Here is a 20,244-nt window from a genome sequence, read left to right on the forward strand (position 1 = left end):
AGGCTGTGGAGGGAAATCTCTTACTGGCAACTGAATCTCTTAGCAACTCTTAACTGGTGACCCCAAAGTTTGCTTGAGTTACAGTGACATTAGTTTTTTTTATGAGGGGAGGGCAGGAAATTTCTAAGTGAGAACTGCACGGTGTGAGGACAGAACATTCTTCATTCCTGGTCCTACATTTTGCTCCCCCTACTGGTTCACAACTTCCTTTTCTTAAAAAAATGTTAAGACCACACATGTTGCTTTTTAAAATAAATTTATATAAACATTTGATCCAGTATGTGACGTGCTGGCTTGCCGAAAAAAATTATGTCACTATGGAGATGAATCTTTGGCTGCACAATGCCAAAAAAAAAAATCGACCAATCCCCTATTGAGGATGGAAAAATAAGATTTCTCTCTCTCTCTTTCTACCCCATCCCCCAGTTTGCGGGGAGAGAGGGAGGGGGAAGATTGAGCAAGAGTTGAGCTTGTTAAATCAAAGCGTGATGTGGAACACTGGAGCAAAGATACAGGGACTTTAGAGAGAGACAGAGAGAGAAAGAGGGCGAGAGAGAGAGAGAGAGAGAGATAAAGAAAGAGGGCGAGAGAGAAAGAGAGAGAGAGAGAAAGAGAGAGGGGGCTGTGGGAAAAAAAAGTGCTTTGACAATTTGCATCTCTCAAAAAGGAAAACCGCGGCAAATTTCTGGTTCTGTGTGAGCTACAATTCCAAGGATTCTGGACAAAGGCGAGTAGCGAGGAAAAGACATTAACTTCAGCTCGGAGGCCGCCTGTTGAATGGATATCCTGGAGAGAATTCTCCGCGGACACAAGTCAGGAACTTTAGAAACTTATTTTTTGAAGACTGTTTTTCTCCCCCCACTTCTGGCTTGAGCACAAGCACCGGGGGGATTTGGGAGGAGGAGGAGGAGGAGGGTGGGAGAAGGTTTAAATCGGTGCACTAAAACTCGCTGTTATGCAACTGAGAGGGGGCTTTGTAAGGCACAAGCGCTGGCAAATTGCGGAGGTTTCTCCAGGATGTATTCCATCCGATCGCTTTAAACAAGGCTCTTGAAGAATGGTCCGACGGGTCAGACTGAGCTGGTATTCCCTGGCGATCTTCGCTTGTCTTAGCTCGGTGGCCGGGGCTCAGCCCGTTTGCTGGCAGGTTCTGCTACGCTGTCAGGAGGAAAAGGATTGCAAGTGGGCTTACGGTCAGTATACTGCTGCCTGCGAGCCTTTCCTGAGAGGACTGAGAAGGCAGTGTCCCAGCCACTGCATCGGCGCCCTGGTCAAACTCAACCAGACCCAGAACGGGCCGGACCTGGAGAACTGTGACTGCGACCAGGACGTGCAATGCAGGCGGGCCAAACGAGCCATCGAGCCTTGCATGCCCAGGAGGTACCGGGGCCAGTCGCCGGACGCGGCCGACCTGGGCTGCACCGAAGCCCGGCAGCGTTGCGAGGAGGAGTCGGTGTGCCACGGCGCCATGAAGGACTACCTGTCCAACTGCGGGCAGCTCTTCAACGGCAGGAGGTGCACCGCCGTCTGCAAGAGCACCATCCAGTACCTGCTGACCATCCCCAATGGGGTCCTGCTCAACACATGCGTCTGTGACGGGGTGGAGAGACCGTTCTGCGAGGTGGTGAAGGAGAACATGGAGAGATTCTGCTCCATCAGCAGTCACTCGCTTTTTACGGCCACACCGGACTCCGAGGAGAATTACGAATACGACGATTACGAAATGAACAAAACGGATTTAAGGCCAGAAATTGCAGACGGGATGGACGCGCCGTTGAATCTCTGTGCAGGGCTGTGGGCACACACGTGGTGTTCCCTCCTCCTCCTCCTCCCTCTCCTGAGCTTGTGGTTTTCATAATACTTTGTGCAAACAATTCTTTGCAGGTTTGTGTTTTTGTCAATCTCCCCCCCTCCTCCTCCTCTCTTACTATTTGTCTGTGCGGGCACTGTGCGCCTGAAGTGTTTACAAAACACAAACACTTCAAATACTGAAGCTGGCCTGGTCCTGTCAGGTCAAATTAACTTGGGCTATCAGAGACCAACGCCCCCCTCTCACATACACACCTCGGACTGGTAAATCGATTTTTAAAACTCACAAGCATAAAACAGGGCGTCTGTAAATAACTCATCGAACCATCTTGGGACTTGGCTCGATTTAATCCCAATAAAACACAAGAAACTGCGTGTACAAATGTTTCCAATGGTTCAATTGGTCTTTAAAATAAATATTGACAATGGGACCCACAACTGCGAAAAGTTGGACCACTCGACTTTTTAAGATGTGCAACTTCTCGAAGACTTTTTGTATAAAGATGGAGATCTTTTTGACACTATTTATGAATTTGCAACTAATACGTTTTTGAAATAAATTCAGGTAACAGTTTGGCATTTGGTTTGCACAGTTCTGTTTTTGCCAGTGTTTTCTGGGGTTCGAACCCAGTCCTGTATCGCCCCCTTCTCGCTCACCCCCCAACCACCCCCTCCATTGCTCTGTTGCCAGTCTGCACGTCTGACACTCGGTCCGGGTCGTGTCTTGACTTCTTCGCTTTAGGCCTCTCGCTGCAAACTCTGCTCCCCTCGTTACTGATTCCACTGCACTTCCTCCCTCAGTCTGTTCCCCAACTGGGTGCCTTGTTTCACATCCCATAATCTTCCCCATCACCAGGGCCTCTTGACTCTTAACTGCCCTCTGAAATGGATTGGCAAAGCCACTCAGTGAGCGACAATTGCTGACCTGGCCCACATCCCATGAAATAATTTTTATTTTAAAAAAATTGGGGCGTGTGGGCCCAGCTCTGCGATGTGCAAACTGAGTCGATTAGAATTGGAGGTTGCAGAGGTTTGTCCTTCCTCCCTTACCTCAGCCTCTGGGAATACCTCGTACCTTTTCTGGACTCCAGACACCCACCCCACCACAAACTGTGTTTGAAACGATTCCATCGAGATCCCAGATCCCACCCCGGTCCTTGTTCCTCAACATCCTCACTCTTCAACCCTTTGTGGCCTAGGCTACCTCCAATTCGAGTGGCACACTCGAGAGACAGAAGGATAGGAACTCCAGATGTTTTCTTTTAAATGGACAATCCGAAATTAAATTCCATGGATTCATGCCACGGTGAGATTTGAACCCACAACCCCAGAGCATTAGCCTAGGTCACTAAGTATTAGCCCAGTGACATTAACCACCACCTCTTAAACTCGCTCCCCTCTTAAAAAACCCACAAACCTCTTTCTCGCTCTTGAAAATCCCACTCCTCTTGGCTGAGCATCCGTTTTCGCACCTATATCTCTGAAATACAGTGGATTCTACTTTAATGTTAAAGTCCTGTATATAATTGTTTAAAAGTCATTTGTCTTCCATTGCATACACCGCTTTGGTTAAAATTCGCCCATCGACACCAACCCCCCCCCCCCCCCCCCCCCCCCCCCCCCGCCTCCTCAACAAAAGAAAACCATTCCCGCTTTGGGTGCTATTTTTTTTCTCTCTTGTAATTCTATTTACATTACGCTTTTCGCTTCATTATCCAAATATTCAAATAAACAGTTCTGAGCTCCGAAGCGTGCAGGGTGTAGGATGTGTTGTAGTGCGATGCTGTTTATTAAACAGCGAGGAGAAAGTTTACACTGGCAGAGTGGGACCATCTGGACATATTTGACTCCCAGTGAACTCTTCCCCGAGCGCCAGTGAGTGCAGAAACTGCACCAAGTTACATAAACAATTCGAAAGTGAAACACACAGGAATTTGTTGGAAAGAGAGTTTGGGACTGGGATACAATGAGCCATTCATTGGTGCAGGGGAGCGATGTTCTCAATAGGACTGAACACTACAGTGGGGGGAGGTCGGTTAAAACACAGGGGACTCCGTGCCCAACAGAGAGAGAAAGGTCTGAGCTCTTTCTGTCCCTCTGGAATTATGTTCCCAGAACAATCTGTTTGCTATTACATTTTACAGCCACTTACTGAGGCATTAACTCGCAGTTTCTTTTGGTCTCGTTTCATTTATGGAAGTGTATATATAAAAAAACGTGGCGGCGTTTACACATCAACCAATATTCGCTGCCATCATTCGCAATCTGGAAGTTTTAAAAGTTCCCCGAAAATAGTGAAGATGTCTGTTTAATACACAGCAGCGGATACGCGGATTAAACCGTCATTAAATTACTCGCAGCTCCAATGTTAGAAGATTCAAATTCTTAAAACCACCCTCCCCCCGCCCCCCCCCGAGGGATTTCACTTTCAATCGAAGTGTTCCTTACAGATCCTGAAGTTGAATTCTACCAGCAGTCCAACCCAACATTTTTTAAACTAATTTTTAAATAGATTAAACGAGCACTGCTGAAATTCTTGAGTGTTAAATTACAAAATAAACAAGGGTTTGACGAGATTTTCTTACATTTAACATTCCCCTCAAACTTCACGGACGATTTTCCTGGATTTTAAACTGGAATTGAACAGCTGTGTATCCCTGCATTTTTCGCGTTGTTTAGTTCAAGGCTTGAGGATTCCTTTCTATTTTAGCCTACAAGTTGGTTCTCCTCTCTGTTTAAAGTTCTGTGAAAAAAATGCATTATTTGGGGTTGGAGCGGTTGATGCTGACGGGAGCCCAGGCTGACGCAGTATTGGCAGAGACTGGAGGAGATTCGACCTCAAAAGATTGAATACCCTCTTTGCAACCAGAACTTAATCCAAAATTCTTTGTACCCTGGGGGTTTCGATGCTCTGCAGCGCTCTGCAATCAGCGTTTTATATTACAGTTAATAGATTGGAACTCTAAATACAGGATAGGGAAATTAAAACGAGGACAAAAGCAACCAAAACAAGAAAAACAATGCTACATGTATCCTATCATTTTACTAATTATGCACACAAAACTAATTTGAATTTCTAAAAACTGACAGAGCAATCAACGCTTGGGGACGGGTGGGGAAAGGGGTTCAATTAAAATGGACACCAGCGCAGTGTTGAGTGTTCAGAGACTTTAATTGAAGCTATCTGCTGTAACTGAGAATATCTACATCAGGCCCACACGTGTGGATGCATCACAGATAGTCAAACTGGATTGGGGTGGCGGGGGTGGTGTGGGGTGGGGATCAGTAACGTTGTCATTATGAACTCGACGTGCCCAATCTAAACAGTTTGGTCTCTGAAAAAAAGTGCAGGAATTGATTAAACACTTCAAATGACTCCTTCAGATAATGGGTCAGACTATTTCTAGAGGAGGGATCCAGGCCATTCAAATGTCAAGTGGCTTCATGCTTTGTGATTTAGATTAGCCTGGCTAAACAGTGCCTGTTCATCGACATCTCCCTGGCAGCAGCAGCTCTCGAAACTTCTAAACCCCGACCTCCCCTCCCACAGGGCTAAACCTTATTGTTTCATGTGTAAAAATGTATCGTTGGGTTGGGTTTTGGGGTTGGGGGACGTGGGTTGGAACTCACTCGCGCTTCACATGGTGGGGGCTGATATTGACCCGGGGTATATTGGTTGGGAGAGCTGTACAGACAGATTCACTTTGGAACCCGTTTCATAAGATAAGGTGTTGAAAAAGAAGCAGTGCTAACAGCGAAAGGGACCCAGTTTTCAAATATAAGTAAATATATATATATAAAAAAAACCTATGGAGATTTAAAACATTCATCACAAATAAGAAGCGGAGACACATAGGAACAGGTCAATCAGCAAACGTGGCGAGAAAATTTCCGCCGGGGAATGGTACTGCTGAGAGCGATAAAACGGTCGTGCAGTGGTAATAACTCGTCAACCCGAGGCCCAGTCTAATGCTCTGGGGACAAGGAGGGTTCAAACCCCACCGCGGCGGCTGGTAGGACTTAAATTGAATTAATGACCTGGGATTAATAAACTCGTCTCAGTCATCATGAAACTATCGTCGATTGTTGTAAAAACCCACCTGGCTCGCTGCTGCAGGAAATCTGCTGCCCTCTCACCGGGTCTGGGCTCCAGACCTGACCCTTACCTGCCCCTCTCCACCGGCCCGGCAAGTCATCGAGCTCAATGGCAATTAGGGATGCCCACATTGCATGAGGGGGGGGGGGGGGTGGGGGCTTATTAATAGGATAAGGAAATACAGTGTTTTGAGTGGATAGGTAGAAACAGTAATTAGCAGAAGAAAAACAGGGAGGGGAGATGAGTTTTTAATGCAAGCAAGTTATTATGATCTGGCGGAAGTAAATTCAATAATAACTTTCAAAATGGAATACTCAATAAAAAGAGCAGGGGAGGCGGGGGCTAATTGGATAGCTCTTTCAAAGAGCTGGCACAGGCACGATGGGCTGAATGGCCTCCTGTGTTGTAAGATTCCATGACAAAGGGAAGGGGAAAGCAAACTATAAGAAACAGCAGACGTGCCAATAGCAAAGTGGCAAGTGGTTAAAATTTATAATCTAGAGTAGAGCAGTAGAAGCCTTTTTTTTAAAAAAAAAGGATTTTAATGGAACGAGCAATGTGTGAGTTCAAAATGAAAGCAGAAGATGTCACCAAGCAGCAATGTGTCCTGCCAAAGTCATGGTTACCAACTCTGGATCTATTGGATCAATTCCTGGAGGTTGCTCATGATCTCCCCATCTCCAACTGCCCCACCCAGTCAAATTCCCTTAGTGCCAAGGGCAGATGGTGGCTTGGTCGTAATGTCATTAGACTAGTAATCCAGAGGTCCAGGTTAATCCACGGGGGGGGGGGGGGGGTATGGGTTCAAATCCCACCACAGCAGAATTTAAATTAAACAAATCTGGAATTGAAAGCTAGTTATCAGAAGCTACCATTGATTGTTATAAAAGCCCATCTGGTTCACTAACGTCCTTTAGGGAGGGAAATCTGCTGTCCTTACCTTCTGCCCTACATGTGACACAACGATGTGGTTGAATCTTAACTGCCCTCTGGAATGGTCTGGTAAGCTACTTCAAGGGCAATTATGGATGGGCAACAAATACTGGCCTTGCCAGTGATGCCCAAATTTTTGGAACTAATTAAGTGTTCATAACAAATGATTAAAATGTACCATTTGTTATTGGCCTCTGATTTTTCTAGCCTTGTCCTGGAAATCAATCTGGAATTCCAGGAGACTCCAGAGCAATACTTGAGGGTTGGTAACTCTATCCCACACACCCTGCACACAGATCCATGGGGAGCTCCACAGGTGCTGATTGGAATGTTGTGTTTTTCCAGATTTAATCCGGGAATTACAAAAAATTAAATACCCTCAGTACAAAGTAAATTTGCCGCAACTTAATTGCTCTTTGCAGACCACTGGTGAGAGAAAGCTGTGCAGTTGTACAACACCTTTCACAAGCAAAGGACATCCCAAAATGCTTTACGCCCAATGAAGTACTTTTGAAGTGCTGCCACTATTGCAATGTAGGAAATGCAGCTGTTAATTTATGCACAGCAGGATCCCACAACAGATAATCTGTTTCATTGATGTGGGTTGAGGGGACAAACTTGGCCCAGGACACTGGGGAGCATCCCCCCTCCCCCACCATCTTCTTTGAAATAGTGGGCATGTGATCTTTTATAGCGACTTGAGGGGGCAATGGCGCTTCGATTTAACATCTCGTTTGAGATGCGGCACCTCTGACAATGCAGCACTCTCTGCAGGACTACACTGGGCGTGTCAGCCTGGATACTGTCAACATAGGAACATAGGACTTAGGGGCAGCCCTTCGAGGCTCCTCCACCATTCAATGAGACCATGGCTGCTCTGGTTGTGGCCTCCACTTTCCTGTCTGCACCCCCCTCCCCCCACAACCCTCAACTCCCTTGTCTATCAAAAATCTATATAACTCAGCCTTGAATAAATTCAATGACCCAGTCTTCAGTGCTCTCTGGGGAAGAGAACTCCACAGCCGGATAAGTTCAAATAACAATTGATCAAATAATTATGTTTTCACTTGGTTCTAGATTTCACAAATGTATATTATTAAGCATTTTACTCTGCTTAAATCTCTGGGAGTTTTTAGAATGTGACCCCCAGCCCACTACCAATCATTTCAAGGTCAGCCAGGCACATCTGAGGGCAGCCTCCTTTTCTCACCATCACTCATCTGTCTTGGGCCTAGGGGTCTGTGCATTTCCTGGCTTGACCTTTGAACTGGGGAAAGTGGATATCCTCTGGCTGACAACCTTTCTGCCAAGTTGGCCAACCCTATCCAGGAAAATTAAAACATAAAAATCAGATCTTTTTTTCACTATTTAATAATTGCAGGAGTTAATCATCGACTCCTCTACTCTGCAGTCACCACCATAATTCATTCCAGTTTGGAAAAAATAAACTTCTAGTTATACAAGGCCTCTAATGTAGTGAAACACGCCAGAGGTGTAAATTTAACATTGAGCCACATCAGGGGATATTAGGATGGGTGGCTGAGTGCTTGGACAAAAAGGCCGATTTTAAGGAGCGTGTCTTAAGGAAGGAGAGAGAGAGGCGGAGGAGTTTTGGGAGGGAATTCCAGAGCTTAGAGTCCAGGCAGCTGAAGGAACCATTAAATCTGCTTTCTGTTGAACCAGCAATAGAAATAAACTGAAAGCTGCGACATTGTGCCCAGAATGTTAAGACTACATGCAGTTTAAGCTCACACTTGTCAGCTTTTCAATCTAAACTGCACTGCTGGAGATGGGGGGAGGGGGCAGTGGCATAAACAGGTCAGAGCCTTCCACAAAGTAGGGGGAAAGAGAGGGGGTGGAGAGAGGAAAAGAATCAGGGAACTGGACGGACACAAGTTCCTGAGCCAGCTGTGCATGGGAGTTGAGTGAACACACACATGCACATATACATACATATATACACAAACACACACATGCACACATATACATACACATGCAGAAACACACGCACATACATGCATGGGTACACACACACTAACACACACGCTGGTAAGACAAGATTACTGAAGCATTCAGAATTAATGACCAGATCTTTACTGATGTTAATTCAGTTCTCAATCCCCGCACATTGTTGAGCTCTGTAACCTCCCTTCACCTGTTTCTTTCAACTACATCATCAGCAAATTAAAAAAAAACACAAAATAATTCCCAAGCTTGAAAGAAAGCCAGAATCCAATACCAGCAGCAGGCAAGAGAAACATCGAAATTACAGGTCACAATTATTTCTAACAGTTTGATTTCGAAAAGGCAGTGTGGATAATGAGGCAATTTCATCGATCTTCTGTCTGGAGTTAAATTCTGAATTGGTTCAGATTTCAATTTGGGATTGCCACCTAGATTTCTGACTGGTGCCTGGGGACTGTAAAATGTAATAAAAACAAAAAAACTGCGGATGCTGGAAATCCAAAACAAAAACAGAATTACCTGGAAAAACTCAGCAGGTCTGGCAGCATTGGCGGAGAAGAAAAGAATTGACGTTTCGAGTCCTCATGACCCTTCTACAGAACTTGAGTTCGAGTCCAAGAAAGAGTTGAAATATAAGCTGGTTTAAGGTGTGGGGAGGGGGGGGGGGGGGGGAGGAGTGAGCGGGTGTGTGAGAGAGAGAGAAGTGGAGGAGGGTGGTGTGGTTGTAGGGACAAACAAGCAGTGATAGAAGCAGATCATCAAAAGATGTTACAAACAACAGAACAAAAGAACACATAGGTGTTAAAGTTGGTGATATTATCTAAACGAATGTGCTAATTAGGAATGGATGGTATAGCTCTAGTGGGGGTGGGGGGAGCATAAAAGATTTTAAAATATTTTAAAATAATGGAAATAGGTGGGAAAAGAAAAATCTATATAATTTATTGGAAAAAACAAAAGGAAGGGGGAAAACAGAAAGGGGGTGGGGATGGAGGAGGGAGCTCAAGACCTAAAGTTGTTGAATTCAATATTTAGTCCGGAAGGCTGTAAAGTGCCGAGTCGGAAGATGAGGTGTTGTTCCTCCAGTTTGTGTTGGGCTTCACTGGAACAATGCAGCAAGCCAAGGACAGACATGTGGGCAAGAGAGCAGGGTGGAGTGTTAAAATGTCGCTTGCCATTTTAACACTCCACCCTGCTCTCTTGCCCACATGTCTGTCCTTGGCTTGCTGCATTGTTCCAGTAAAGCCCAACGCAAACTGGAGGAACAACACCTCATCTTCTGACTAGGCACTTTACAGCCTTCCGGACTGAATATTGAATTCAACAACTTTAGGTCTTGAGCTCCCTCCTCCATCCCCACCCACTTTCTGTTTTCCCCCTTCCTTTTGTTTTTTCCAATAAATTATATAGATTTTTCTTTTCCCACCTATTTCCATTATTTTAAAATATTTTAAAATCTTTTATGCTCCCCCCACCCCCACTAGAGCTATACCATCCATTCTTAATTAGCACATTCATTTAGATAATATCACCAACTTTAACACCTATGTGTTCTTTTGTTCTGTTGTTTGTGACGTCTTTTGATGATCTGCTTCTATTACTGCTTGTTTGTCCCTACAACCACACCAACCCCCTCCACTTCTCTCTCTCTCCCCCCACCCAAACCCACCCCCCCCACACCTTAAACCAACTTATATTTCACCCCTTTCTTGGACTCACTCAAGTTCTGTCGAAGGGTCATGAGGACTCGAAACGTCAACTCTTTTCTTCTCTGCCGATACTATAAAATGTAAATTGGATAAGGGATTGCAGGGATGTAGATGGGGCATTTCTAGTTGTGGGAGAACCGAAAACTAGTGGCCATCGATATAAGACGGTCAACTAATAAATCCAGTAAGGAAATCAGGAGAAATTCCTTCACCCAGAGAGGGGAGAATGTGGAACTCACTAGCTACCATGTGGAATAGTTGAAGCGAACAGCACAGATACATTAAAGGAGAAGGAGATAAACACAACTTTATTTGATAATCTCAAACCTCAGTTAGGTTATTAGACAAACATACTCACTTTAAACTTCATTTTTAAAAATAAATTATTGCAAGACAAAACTGTTGCATCAGCATTTGAATTATTTTTTTTAACAAGGCAGGGATGAGACAGGTGAAACTACACAGAGCACTGACATGATTGGAGTCAGTAACAGAAAAAAATGAAATGTATAAGCTGACATGAAAACGTTTTTTTTTAAAAACACAAACTGTACAGAACAACTTAAAAGGCTAAACAACATTCTGCTTGCAAGAGGTCATATTAACTTACTTGCAAGTTTGAAATCCTTAACCACTTGGTTACTGCAATTCAACTTGGTTCAGTTTCAGAGGGCGTTTCACGTGCTATTGGAGTTCATCACTTTGGCTTTGAAAGTACTGGTTCCAACTGAGAAACAGACCCAAATAAACTGAACAGAGAACCCCACTCCGCATGTCCTTCCATAAAGCAAGGATCCCAAGCTCGCTCCACGGGTGGTGTGGGAAGGGGAGAGGCTGACAGATGAAACAGAGTATTGAACGATGAAAACTCAGGCTCTGCTGTACGTCCCTCTCCACTCTTGAGGTGCGGAGTGAGTTAAGTGCATTTGAGGTGACTGGGACCTGCTGGGCAGGTGGGTGAAAATGGTATTGGTGAAGGTACCACAATATATTACATCATTAAAGAAAAGCTCCCAGAGCGGCCGTGATTTGATTGAGTGGCTGAACAGGTTCGAGGGGCTGAATGGCCTCCTCCATTGAACATACAGCTGCATACTTGCAGGAGGTAGGTACCTGGTTTTGGTGATCAGGAGCAGATTGGTCTCCTGCACTAGTCCCGATCGCCTAAAAGGGGGTTGGTGAGATTTGCAGGTTTATCCCCCTGGGTTTTTAAACCATTTTTATCACCCCTCTGAGACCACGTGGATTCAGGTGGGGTGCGGACTGAATGTATCAATGGTGTGGGATAGGTTGCAAGGACCAGTGGGTTTGTGTTCCTGCCTGCTATCTGCCCTACAATCAAGTACATTTCAGGCTTCATTCATGTCGAGCAGTCACTGGTCTCCTCGGTTCATGAGCGCTCCTTGGAGCGGAATTCCCATCGATTCCCAGCTACACTTTCCTTCAACCCACGGTATCCTCAGGGCTCCAGCAGGTGCCCCTCCCCCAGCGAGGGATTGCTGGGACACACCAGCAATTTTTTTTTTATTATTCAATCACAGGGTGTGGGCTTCACTGGCTGGGCCAGCATTTTTATTGCCCTTGAGAAGGTGGTGGTGAGCTGCCTTCTTGAGCCGCTGCAGTCCCTGTGGTGTCGGTACACCCACAGTGCTGTTAGGGAGGGAGTTCCGGGATTTTAACCCAGCGACAGTGAAGGAACGGCCGATATATTTCCAAGTCAGGATGGTGAGTGGCTGGGAGGGCGATCTTCCAAGTGGTGGTGTCCCCACCTACCTGCTGCCCTTGTCCTTCTAGGTGGTAGTGGTCGTGGGTTTGGAAGATGCTGTCGAAGGAATTCATAGTAAATAACGAGGCGGAAGGGAGGGCGGCTGTGGAGGGTTGGACTGACATTCGGAGGTGGGTAGTTGCTGCTTGAGACCTCTTCAAACAGCAACCTCCTCCACACCGCACCCCACCCCCCCCACCAATCTGGGAACTCAGGCACTGACAGAAAAAGCAAGCAAGCCCAAAATAGGCAAATGAAATTAAAAGAAAAACAGACATTACATTAACAGGTGGTTTGCAAAATAAATGTTAGAACCGAGCACATTTGAAAGGATACTTTTTTTTTTAAAAGTTTGGTGCTCTTTCTTGTGTGTCCAAAGAATTTAGCCAGCAACTTAGCTGAGAGGAAATTGGTTGTAACCTCACAACATTGATCACATTTCAGAAAAGTGGCTTGGGATCTCCAGCAGCCATGCACAGCATCATCGATATGTAGGTTCTTGCCTTCTTTAACTTGCTTCGCCCCTTGTTCTGATGATCAGTTGCTATTCGCCATTGCTGCAACCAATCACGCGACTCGTAGCACGCGTAAAATGAAACGGGATGATTTGACTGCAGCAGTGAACATTTCCAAATTCAAAAGCCCAATTTAGGACAAAATTAAACAGGTCTGCTTCCTCTTATCAGTTAAGTGGCAAATATATGACCCCTTACCTGTGAAAAATTAAGCTTCAAAGTTTGTGATTTTTGAAAAAAAAAAGTGCAAATGTAAAACTGTTTTACAAAAGACCCTTGTACCAGTTTGATTTCCGGTACTTGTCATTGCTTCAGGAGGCTGGGATTAACACTCCTAGAGTTGTGTCCAGGATTGGTTTGAGTTAGCCCAGGGAAGGTTCGAAAGACGTCAGCACCAAGGTGTGTATTTAATGCATTTGTGATCACTGGAGTGAGCAATCTGTAACATAAATTAAAAATGGAATAAAATTATACTTAAAATACAGACAGTCGCGAGGTAATATAAATTGTTGCTCCCTTTGAAATTTGGCATTCTTGCATCTGTCCTGATGAGAGCAAGACAAAAAGCTTGGACAGCATGTCTCTTTTTTTCTGCAATGTATTTCAGATTCCCCTCCCGGGAATGGTGGCTGTTAGTAACGTTTGGAAATCGGGAGGAATCATCTTCTACAACAACAAAAACAGCTTGCATTTATATAGCACCTTCAATGTCACAAAAATGTCCCGAGTCACTTCAGAGGAGAGTCATTAAGCTAAACCTGACACCCAGCCACAGTGATGACCAAAAGCATAGCCAAAGGAGTTGGTTGGAGGGAGCAACTTAAAAAGGAGAGACAAAAGGGGGAAGCTGAAGGAAGGAAGGAATTCAGGAGCTTAGGGTCTCAGGCAGCTGAAGGCATGGCCGCCAATGGTGGAACAGTTAAAATTGGGGGTGGGGGGGTGGGGGATGTGCGAGAGGCCAGAATTGGGAGAGCGGAGAGATCTTGGAGGGTTGTGGGGCTGGAGGAGATTTCAGAGGTCGGAAGGTTCAGTGTGGTTGCATTCTCACCTCCTGAGTCAGAAGAATGTGAGTTCAGCAAAAAGTCTCCGTTGAACTTTCCACTGTAGTACTCAAGGCTGGTGCAAGAGTATTATGCTACCAAGGCAAATCTTCAGCCTTGTGACACCAACCCCACACCCCATTAACTTTTGAAAACAAGTACAGTAAAATGGTGCTAACACTTGTTCCCTGTCAGTCCCACTCACAGCCGCTAAAAATGGTCAAACTCACATTGTCCGCAATCTGTCACTGATCCGCCAATCACGGCCTGCCCCTCATCTGCATGCTCACTAATCCACCAATCACGGCCTCCCCATCAAATGCATGCTCACTGATCCATCAATCATGGCCTCCCCCTCATCTGGTCTGAGCCTCTCACTGCTCTGCTGCACCATGTTCACTTGGGGCGCCACTCACTAGCTCCACGCACTCCCACACCTCTCGAGAGACCAGCATCACCACGAGATCACCCAGGAGCCTTCTGATTAGTTGAAATGGGCAGTAACTGGCACGAGTGGCGGGAAACTGATCGGAGAATCAGTCAGCATGTGTGGGGGGTGGGGGGGGGGGGCGCGCAAGGAAAGGGAAAGCTGTGATTGGATGGTCAGTGAGCATGCAGAGCGAAACGGGATGCTGGGTTTCAGAGTTCAGTGAGCAACTGGGATGAGTGCGGAGCGGGTAAAGGAGAAGCTAAAGTGTGTCATTGGTGGGTCAGCAAGTGTGGAGAGGAAGGGAAGGTTTTGATTGGCTGATCAGCAAGCACGGAGGGAAGGGGAGGTTTTAGTTAGTGGATCAGTGAGCACTGAGGTGAGGGGAAGGCCATGATTGGTGGATCAGTGAGCATGCAGATGATGGGGAGGCTGAGATTGGTGGATCAGTGAGCATGCAGATGATGGGGAGGCTGAGATTGGTGGATCAGTGAGCATGCAGATGATGGGGAGGCTGAGATTGGTGGATCAGTGAGCATGCAGATGATGGGGAGGCTGTGATTGGTGGATCAACAAGCACAAAGTGGAAAGGGAGGTTGTGATTGGTGGATTAATGAGTGCGGAAAGTATGGGGGTGCTGTCATTGGAGGTTTAATGAGTTTGCTGGGGTTGGGGTGGTGGTGGTGTGAGCGGGACTGGGAAAGAGCTGCTTCAGAAAATTGCAGCGTTTCCGATTCATCTGTGGAAACTTCGGGTACTTGAGGAAAATTGCTCATATCATTCTAAAGCTCTATGAAATTTCAGTTCAATTTTTTGCCCTCTTCTCCACGCGCCCCCCCCCAAATTCTGTTGCCCTAGGTGACCACCAAGTTTGCGTAATGGTTGCACCTGCCCTGGTAGTACTGAAGGAGTGCTGCACTGTCTGAGGTGCTGATTTTGACCGAGACATTAATATGAAACCTGCCCTCTAGAGCTGGGTGTAAAAGATTCCATTGCACTATGTTGAAGAGCATGGATGTTCTCCCCAGTGGCCTGGCCAACATTTAAGCTGCAGCCAAAAATCACTAAAAATGATCATGTTGCATTGCTGTTTGTGGGAGCTTGCTGTGCATAAACTGGAAACTGCACTTCTGCACTTCCTGTAACAGTGGCTGCACTTCAAAAAGGGCTGAGGAGAGGGCTGCTGCTGCTGCTGCTTGTTGCTACTCCCACCAGGAGATCTACTGTCGCCGTATGTCACACTTGTCTGTCTTGTGCCATCCTCACATGTCCACTGTAGCTCATCTGCAATCGCTCAGTGATTTCTGCCAGCCTAGGTTGACCCCTCTTTCTGCGGCCCTCCACTTTGCCCTCTAGATGGGATCTCTGCAACTTTTCAGCTCTGATCAATTGGCTGAAATACTGACATTTTCTTCTCTGGATGTCACCTTTGAGGTGGCTGCTCTCGCCATTTCAAGCAGCTCTTCATTTGTCTTGTGGTCTGCGTGTGGAATTTTAAGCATGCATCTTATATTTCAAAGGCCTCTATTTGCATCCACAGATCTTTATTTATCGTCCAGGTTTCTGAGACAAACAGGAAAGTGGAGAGAATTATGAGATTTTCCTCGTTACAAGCTTGTGTTTTCTTGTTAACACGTCCTTCATCTTCACAAAATTACTTCTGGCTATCTCTGTCCTTCTAAATTCTGCATCACATCTGCCATCTTCCGTTATCATTCGTCCTAAATAGACAAACTTACCTACTTGCTCGAGTGTGACACCATCCACTTCAATCTTCACTCTCGTTTCTTCTGACGTATTCCTTCTAACTACCATGGTTTTTGTCTCTTTGGCGTTTGTCCTCGATCCATATTCTAAACTTCTGAATCTTATTTGATCCACGATATTTTGCAGGGCCTCTTCCGATTCTGCGAGTAGTGCTGTGTCGCCGGTGTACCATCAATTTGTTACATTATTGCCTCCGATTTTTACTCGGATCTTCAACCTGAAATATTATCTCTTTGGCGTTTGATAGTACAGAACTCGAGGACCCAAATAGCACATGCTTGCAAAACTAAAACGTGGTGTCCAACATTAGATATGATTCTGCGATTGGACGACACTTGCTAAACAATCCTGATTATGCTGAGAATTAACACTGACGACCAATTCAAGATTATCGGTCACTCTCGCAGTGTGGCTCCCTTACACATGCCAGAAGCTACATATATTCACACACAGGGCCCTGTCCTTTGCAGACAGTGGGAATATGGCCATGCATTTTTCAATTAAACAAAAGTTTGGAAGACAGCTATTCCCTACTTCATTCCCTATGGCAATGCCTTGACCAGAGTTGACTTGCTTGATCTGAATTTGAACAAAAGCTTGGCAGTTAACCGTTCTTTGGTGCATTCTTCATGGCAACACCTCTACCAATCAGAGTCCACTTGCCAACCAAATCAGCACTCTCTTCTCATGCAGTATAAATTGTTGTTCCCTTTACTATTAGTACTATTTACTATTGGCATTCTTGCTAACTGTCCTGATAAGTCCAAGATGAAAAGCTTCAACAGCATTTCTCTTTTCGCAGCAATAATATTAACTCTGTTTTGGTCTCCCCAGATGCTGCCTGATTTGCTGAATATTTCTGGCAGCTTTTGTTTCTATTTTAGATTTCTGCAATATTTTGTAGCTGTAATCATCAAAGAGAGTACGCAATGGGCTGTGAGGCACTCTGGGTCTTCCTAAGGTTGTGAAAGGTGCAATACATGAAAATTCATGTATTACCTTTTTAACCTGGCCTATTCCTTCCTGCTGCATTTCTCTGGTGCCAATGGCTGAAGCAAACCTCTTAAATAATAAAAGAAAATGTACAGCAGATTTCCGGATCAGCCTCAGAACACAACAGCAGCACAGGGGGGTTTAATGCATGTTCAAATCATAATTAACACAACACTCATTGAAACCAGCAACATAGTGGACTGCTCCCACACAATTCCGCCCACCCCATCCCTTCACAGGATCGGGAATATTAAAAGCGTGTGCCTTTTAAAAAAATTGTTTCAGCTTATTGCCTGTGCCCCAGGAATGAACCCCTCTCACTTCCTTGGGCCTCCCATTCTCTCTCCCGTCTGCTGTGTTATTCGTTGCATCTCTCCTGCCAGTTGTGTGTTACCACTGCTGTGTTTACACTGCGGTGAGCAAGCAAATCGAGAGGGCTTACAATGTTTGCCTCCTGCACAGTGGGAATATAAACTGTGTCACACGACACAGTAATTACACATTTGTAAACAAGAGTTATTGCTGCTGTGCTGAATGTAATAGCAACAAATTGGCTGCTTGGTTTCTCCTCCCCATCCCCTTACCCTCCTCTTCATAGAATCTCACTGGGATTTTGTAAAAGTTGGGAATGTTCTAGATTCTGGGAAGTGTTCTAGATTCTGGCATTTTGTGTCACCAGCTTAGCACACTTACTCTCCACCAAAACAATACCTGTCTGGGCTCACCTTCCAACAAGAGGTACTTGTTAAAGGGAGAGCAGGGAATTTCTTCCTGGCCAATATTAATTCCTCAGTCAACTATCACCAAGACTCACGATGGACATTATCATGTTGACCCAAAATCCCAGGAATTAGGAACTTGTTACAGGGATAGATTAGAGAAGCTGGTGACTTTCTTTTAGGGAAAAAAGAGATTGAGGGGAGATTTGATAGAGGTATTCAAAATCATGAGGGATCTGAACGGAGTAGACAGGGGGAAAACTGTCCCCATTGGAGGAGGGGGGTCGAGAATTAGGATTCACCGATTTGAAGTGATTGCAAAAGAACCAGAGGCGACATGAGGAAAATCATTTTTTCTGCCAGCGAGTGGTTAGGATCTGGAATGCGCTGCCGGAGAGTGTGGTGGGAGGCAGATTAAACTGTGACTTGGAATTGGACAACCATCTGAAGAGAAAAGATTTTCAGGGCCACCCGGAAAAGGCAGGGGAGTGAGGCTAGCTGTGTTGCCCTTACACAGGGCTGGCATGGACATGATGGGCCGAACAGCCTCCTTCTGTGCTGTAACCATTGTACGATTCCCTCGAATAGCAATGTTCAGATCACGTGCGTTGGTTGAGGAATAAATATTGGAGAGGGGACTGAGGAGAACTCCCCTCCTCTTCTTCGAAATAGTGCCATCAGATGTTTTATATCTGTCTGAGAAAGACGATGACAGCTACAGTTGAATGCCAACGCTGCACTTGGAATGTCAGCCTGGATTACAGGTGTATATCTCTAGAGCGGGACTCGAACTCTCAACCTTCCGACTCTGAGGCGAGAGTTCTACCTACTGAGTAGACAGGGAAAATCCGCTCCCCCTGGTGGAAGGATCGAGATCGAGCAGGCACAGATTTAGGGTAACTGGCAAAAGAAGCAACAGCACCACGAGGAAAAACCCTTTCTCGCGCAGCGAGCGGTTGGGGTCTGGAACGTGCTGCCCGAGGGTGTGGTGGAGGCCAGTTCAACTGAGGCATTCAAGAGGGAAACGGGTTCTTATCTAGAAAGGGAGAACGTGCAGGGTTATGGGGGGAAGGCTGGGGAGAGGCATTAGGTGCATTGTTTGGTCGGAGAGCTGGCACACACTCGACAGGCAGAATGGCCTCCTTCAGTGCTGTAACAACTGAGATTCTGTAAAGGTGCCACTTGATCCCCACCGTCAGCTAATTCAGTGCCCTGGACCCCTCAGTAACACTCCAGCTTTGTGCTTTAACTCAATCGGATTGGAGCCAGGAGTCGGCTTCTACTGAGTCAAGAATCTGATGTCACAGAAGCTCGAGAGGAAAATAAATGGGGGGTGGGTGTGTTGGGGAAATGGGGGAAACACACACAGTGCCACCTGAATCAAGATAAGCACCCTCTTTATTTAGAAGGCTGACAGAAGTTTGCATATTGACACCTGCATCCATTGTGAGGGAACTGAGGGGCGGGGGGGGGGGGAGGTTAGTGGGGATGGGGGCGGAGAGCGGTGGTGGGGTGGGGGAGACAGGCTATTGTAGAATTATTCAGTCCTGGGCACAAAAGCGTCACTGTTCTGAGAGCACTCAAGCTGCGAGTGAGACAAATGTCAGAATTCAGGCAGTGGACGGTACACACAATCTCCACCCCACCCAAAGCGGTTTAAGAACGGACATGGTTCAGATGTTAAAGAGGACGGTGGGGAGGGGTGGAATGGATTGGTGGGGGGGGGGTGGGGAGATGCTGGAAAAGAGAGGGGGTTTTAAACCCACAAGCAGCTGCGTTCTCTACGGCAGTTACTTCAATTAGAGCCCACGCTACGACTTGCGTTAAAAAAAAGCAGGGATTAAAGCCCACCTGTGATAGTGAATCACAGAACCACACAGTGCAGAAGAGGCCCTTCGGCCTATAGAGTCTGCACTGACACATGAGAAACACCTGACCTACCTACCTAATCCCATTGACCAGCACTTGGCCCATAGCCTTGAATGTTATGAGGTGCCAAGTACGCATGCAGGTACTTTTTAAAGGATGTGAGGCAACCCGCCTCCACCACCCTCCCAGGCAGCGCATTCCAGACCGTCACCACCCTCTGGGTAAAAAAGGTTTTCCTCACAATGAATCGCTGGTGTCTGCAGCACCCACTGCAGACATATTGGCATGTGGAAATTCTTAAAAATTCTTTGATCGGAGGCTACACCAATATTTGTTGCCCATCTCCAAATGTCCTCGAACTGATGAGGACAGTTAAAAGTCAACCACATTACTGTGGGTCTGCAGGCCAGAGCAGGTAAAAATGGCAGATTTATTTTCCTAAAGTACAGTGGTGAACCAGATGATAGTTTCGTGGTCACCATTACTGGGACTAGCGTTTAATTCCAGATTTTTTTTAAAAATAATTGAATTTAAATTCCACCAGCTGCTACGGTGGGATCTGAAGCTAATGCATTACCCTGGGCCTCCGGATTACTAGCCCAGTGACATTACCACTGTCTCCCCTAATACTGAATAT

General features: G+C 46.0%; 3 protein-coding genes across 5 annotated transcripts in view; 1 reads left to right on the forward strand and 2 right to left on the reverse strand.

Moving 5' to 3' along the window:
• fbxo22 (F-box protein 22) overlaps positions 1–4,428 on the reverse strand; it is a 34,605-nt gene extending 30,177 nt beyond the window's left edge. The window contains exon 1 of the mRNA XM_041178502.1: positions 4,395–4,428. Coding sequence (XP_041034436.1) covers positions 4,395–4,396 — 2 coding nt within the window. The 5' untranslated portion in view covers positions 4,397–4,428. The remainder of the gene's footprint in view (positions 1–4,394) is intronic.
• LOC121272073 (growth arrest-specific protein 1-like) lies at positions 447–2,373 on the forward strand. The gene has a single exon (XM_041178503.1). The coding sequence runs from the start codon at positions 1,058–1,060 to the stop codon at positions 1,856–1,858; it is 801 nt and encodes a 266-aa protein (XP_041034437.1). The 5' UTR covers positions 447–1,057; the 3' UTR covers positions 1,859–2,373.
• A 7,791-nt stretch (positions 4,429–12,219) lies between the features above and the next one.
• ulk3 (unc-51 like kinase 3) overlaps positions 12,220–20,244 on the reverse strand; it is a 46,071-nt gene continuing 38,046 nt past the window's right edge. For all 3 annotated transcript variants that reach the window (XM_041178190.1, XM_041178192.1, XM_041178191.1), the window contains exon 16: positions 12,220–13,231. In XM_041178190.1, coding sequence (XP_041034124.1) covers positions 13,215–13,231 — 17 coding nt within the window. In that variant the 3' untranslated portion in view covers positions 12,220–13,214. The remainder of the gene's footprint in view (positions 13,232–20,244) is intronic.

Source organism: Carcharodon carcharias, chromosome 32, assembly GCF_017639515.1.
Source record: "Carcharodon carcharias isolate sCarCar2 chromosome 32, sCarCar2.pri, whole genome shotgun sequence".
NCBI classification, from domain to species: domain Eukaryota; kingdom Metazoa; phylum Chordata; class Chondrichthyes; order Lamniformes; family Lamnidae; genus Carcharodon; species Carcharodon carcharias.

Excerpts from the sequence above, each read along its gene's own strand:
- LOC121272073 (XM_041178503.1), top strand. The coding sequence starts at position 1,058 with ATGGTCCGACGGGTCAGACTGAGCTGGTATTCCCTGGCGATCTTCGCT.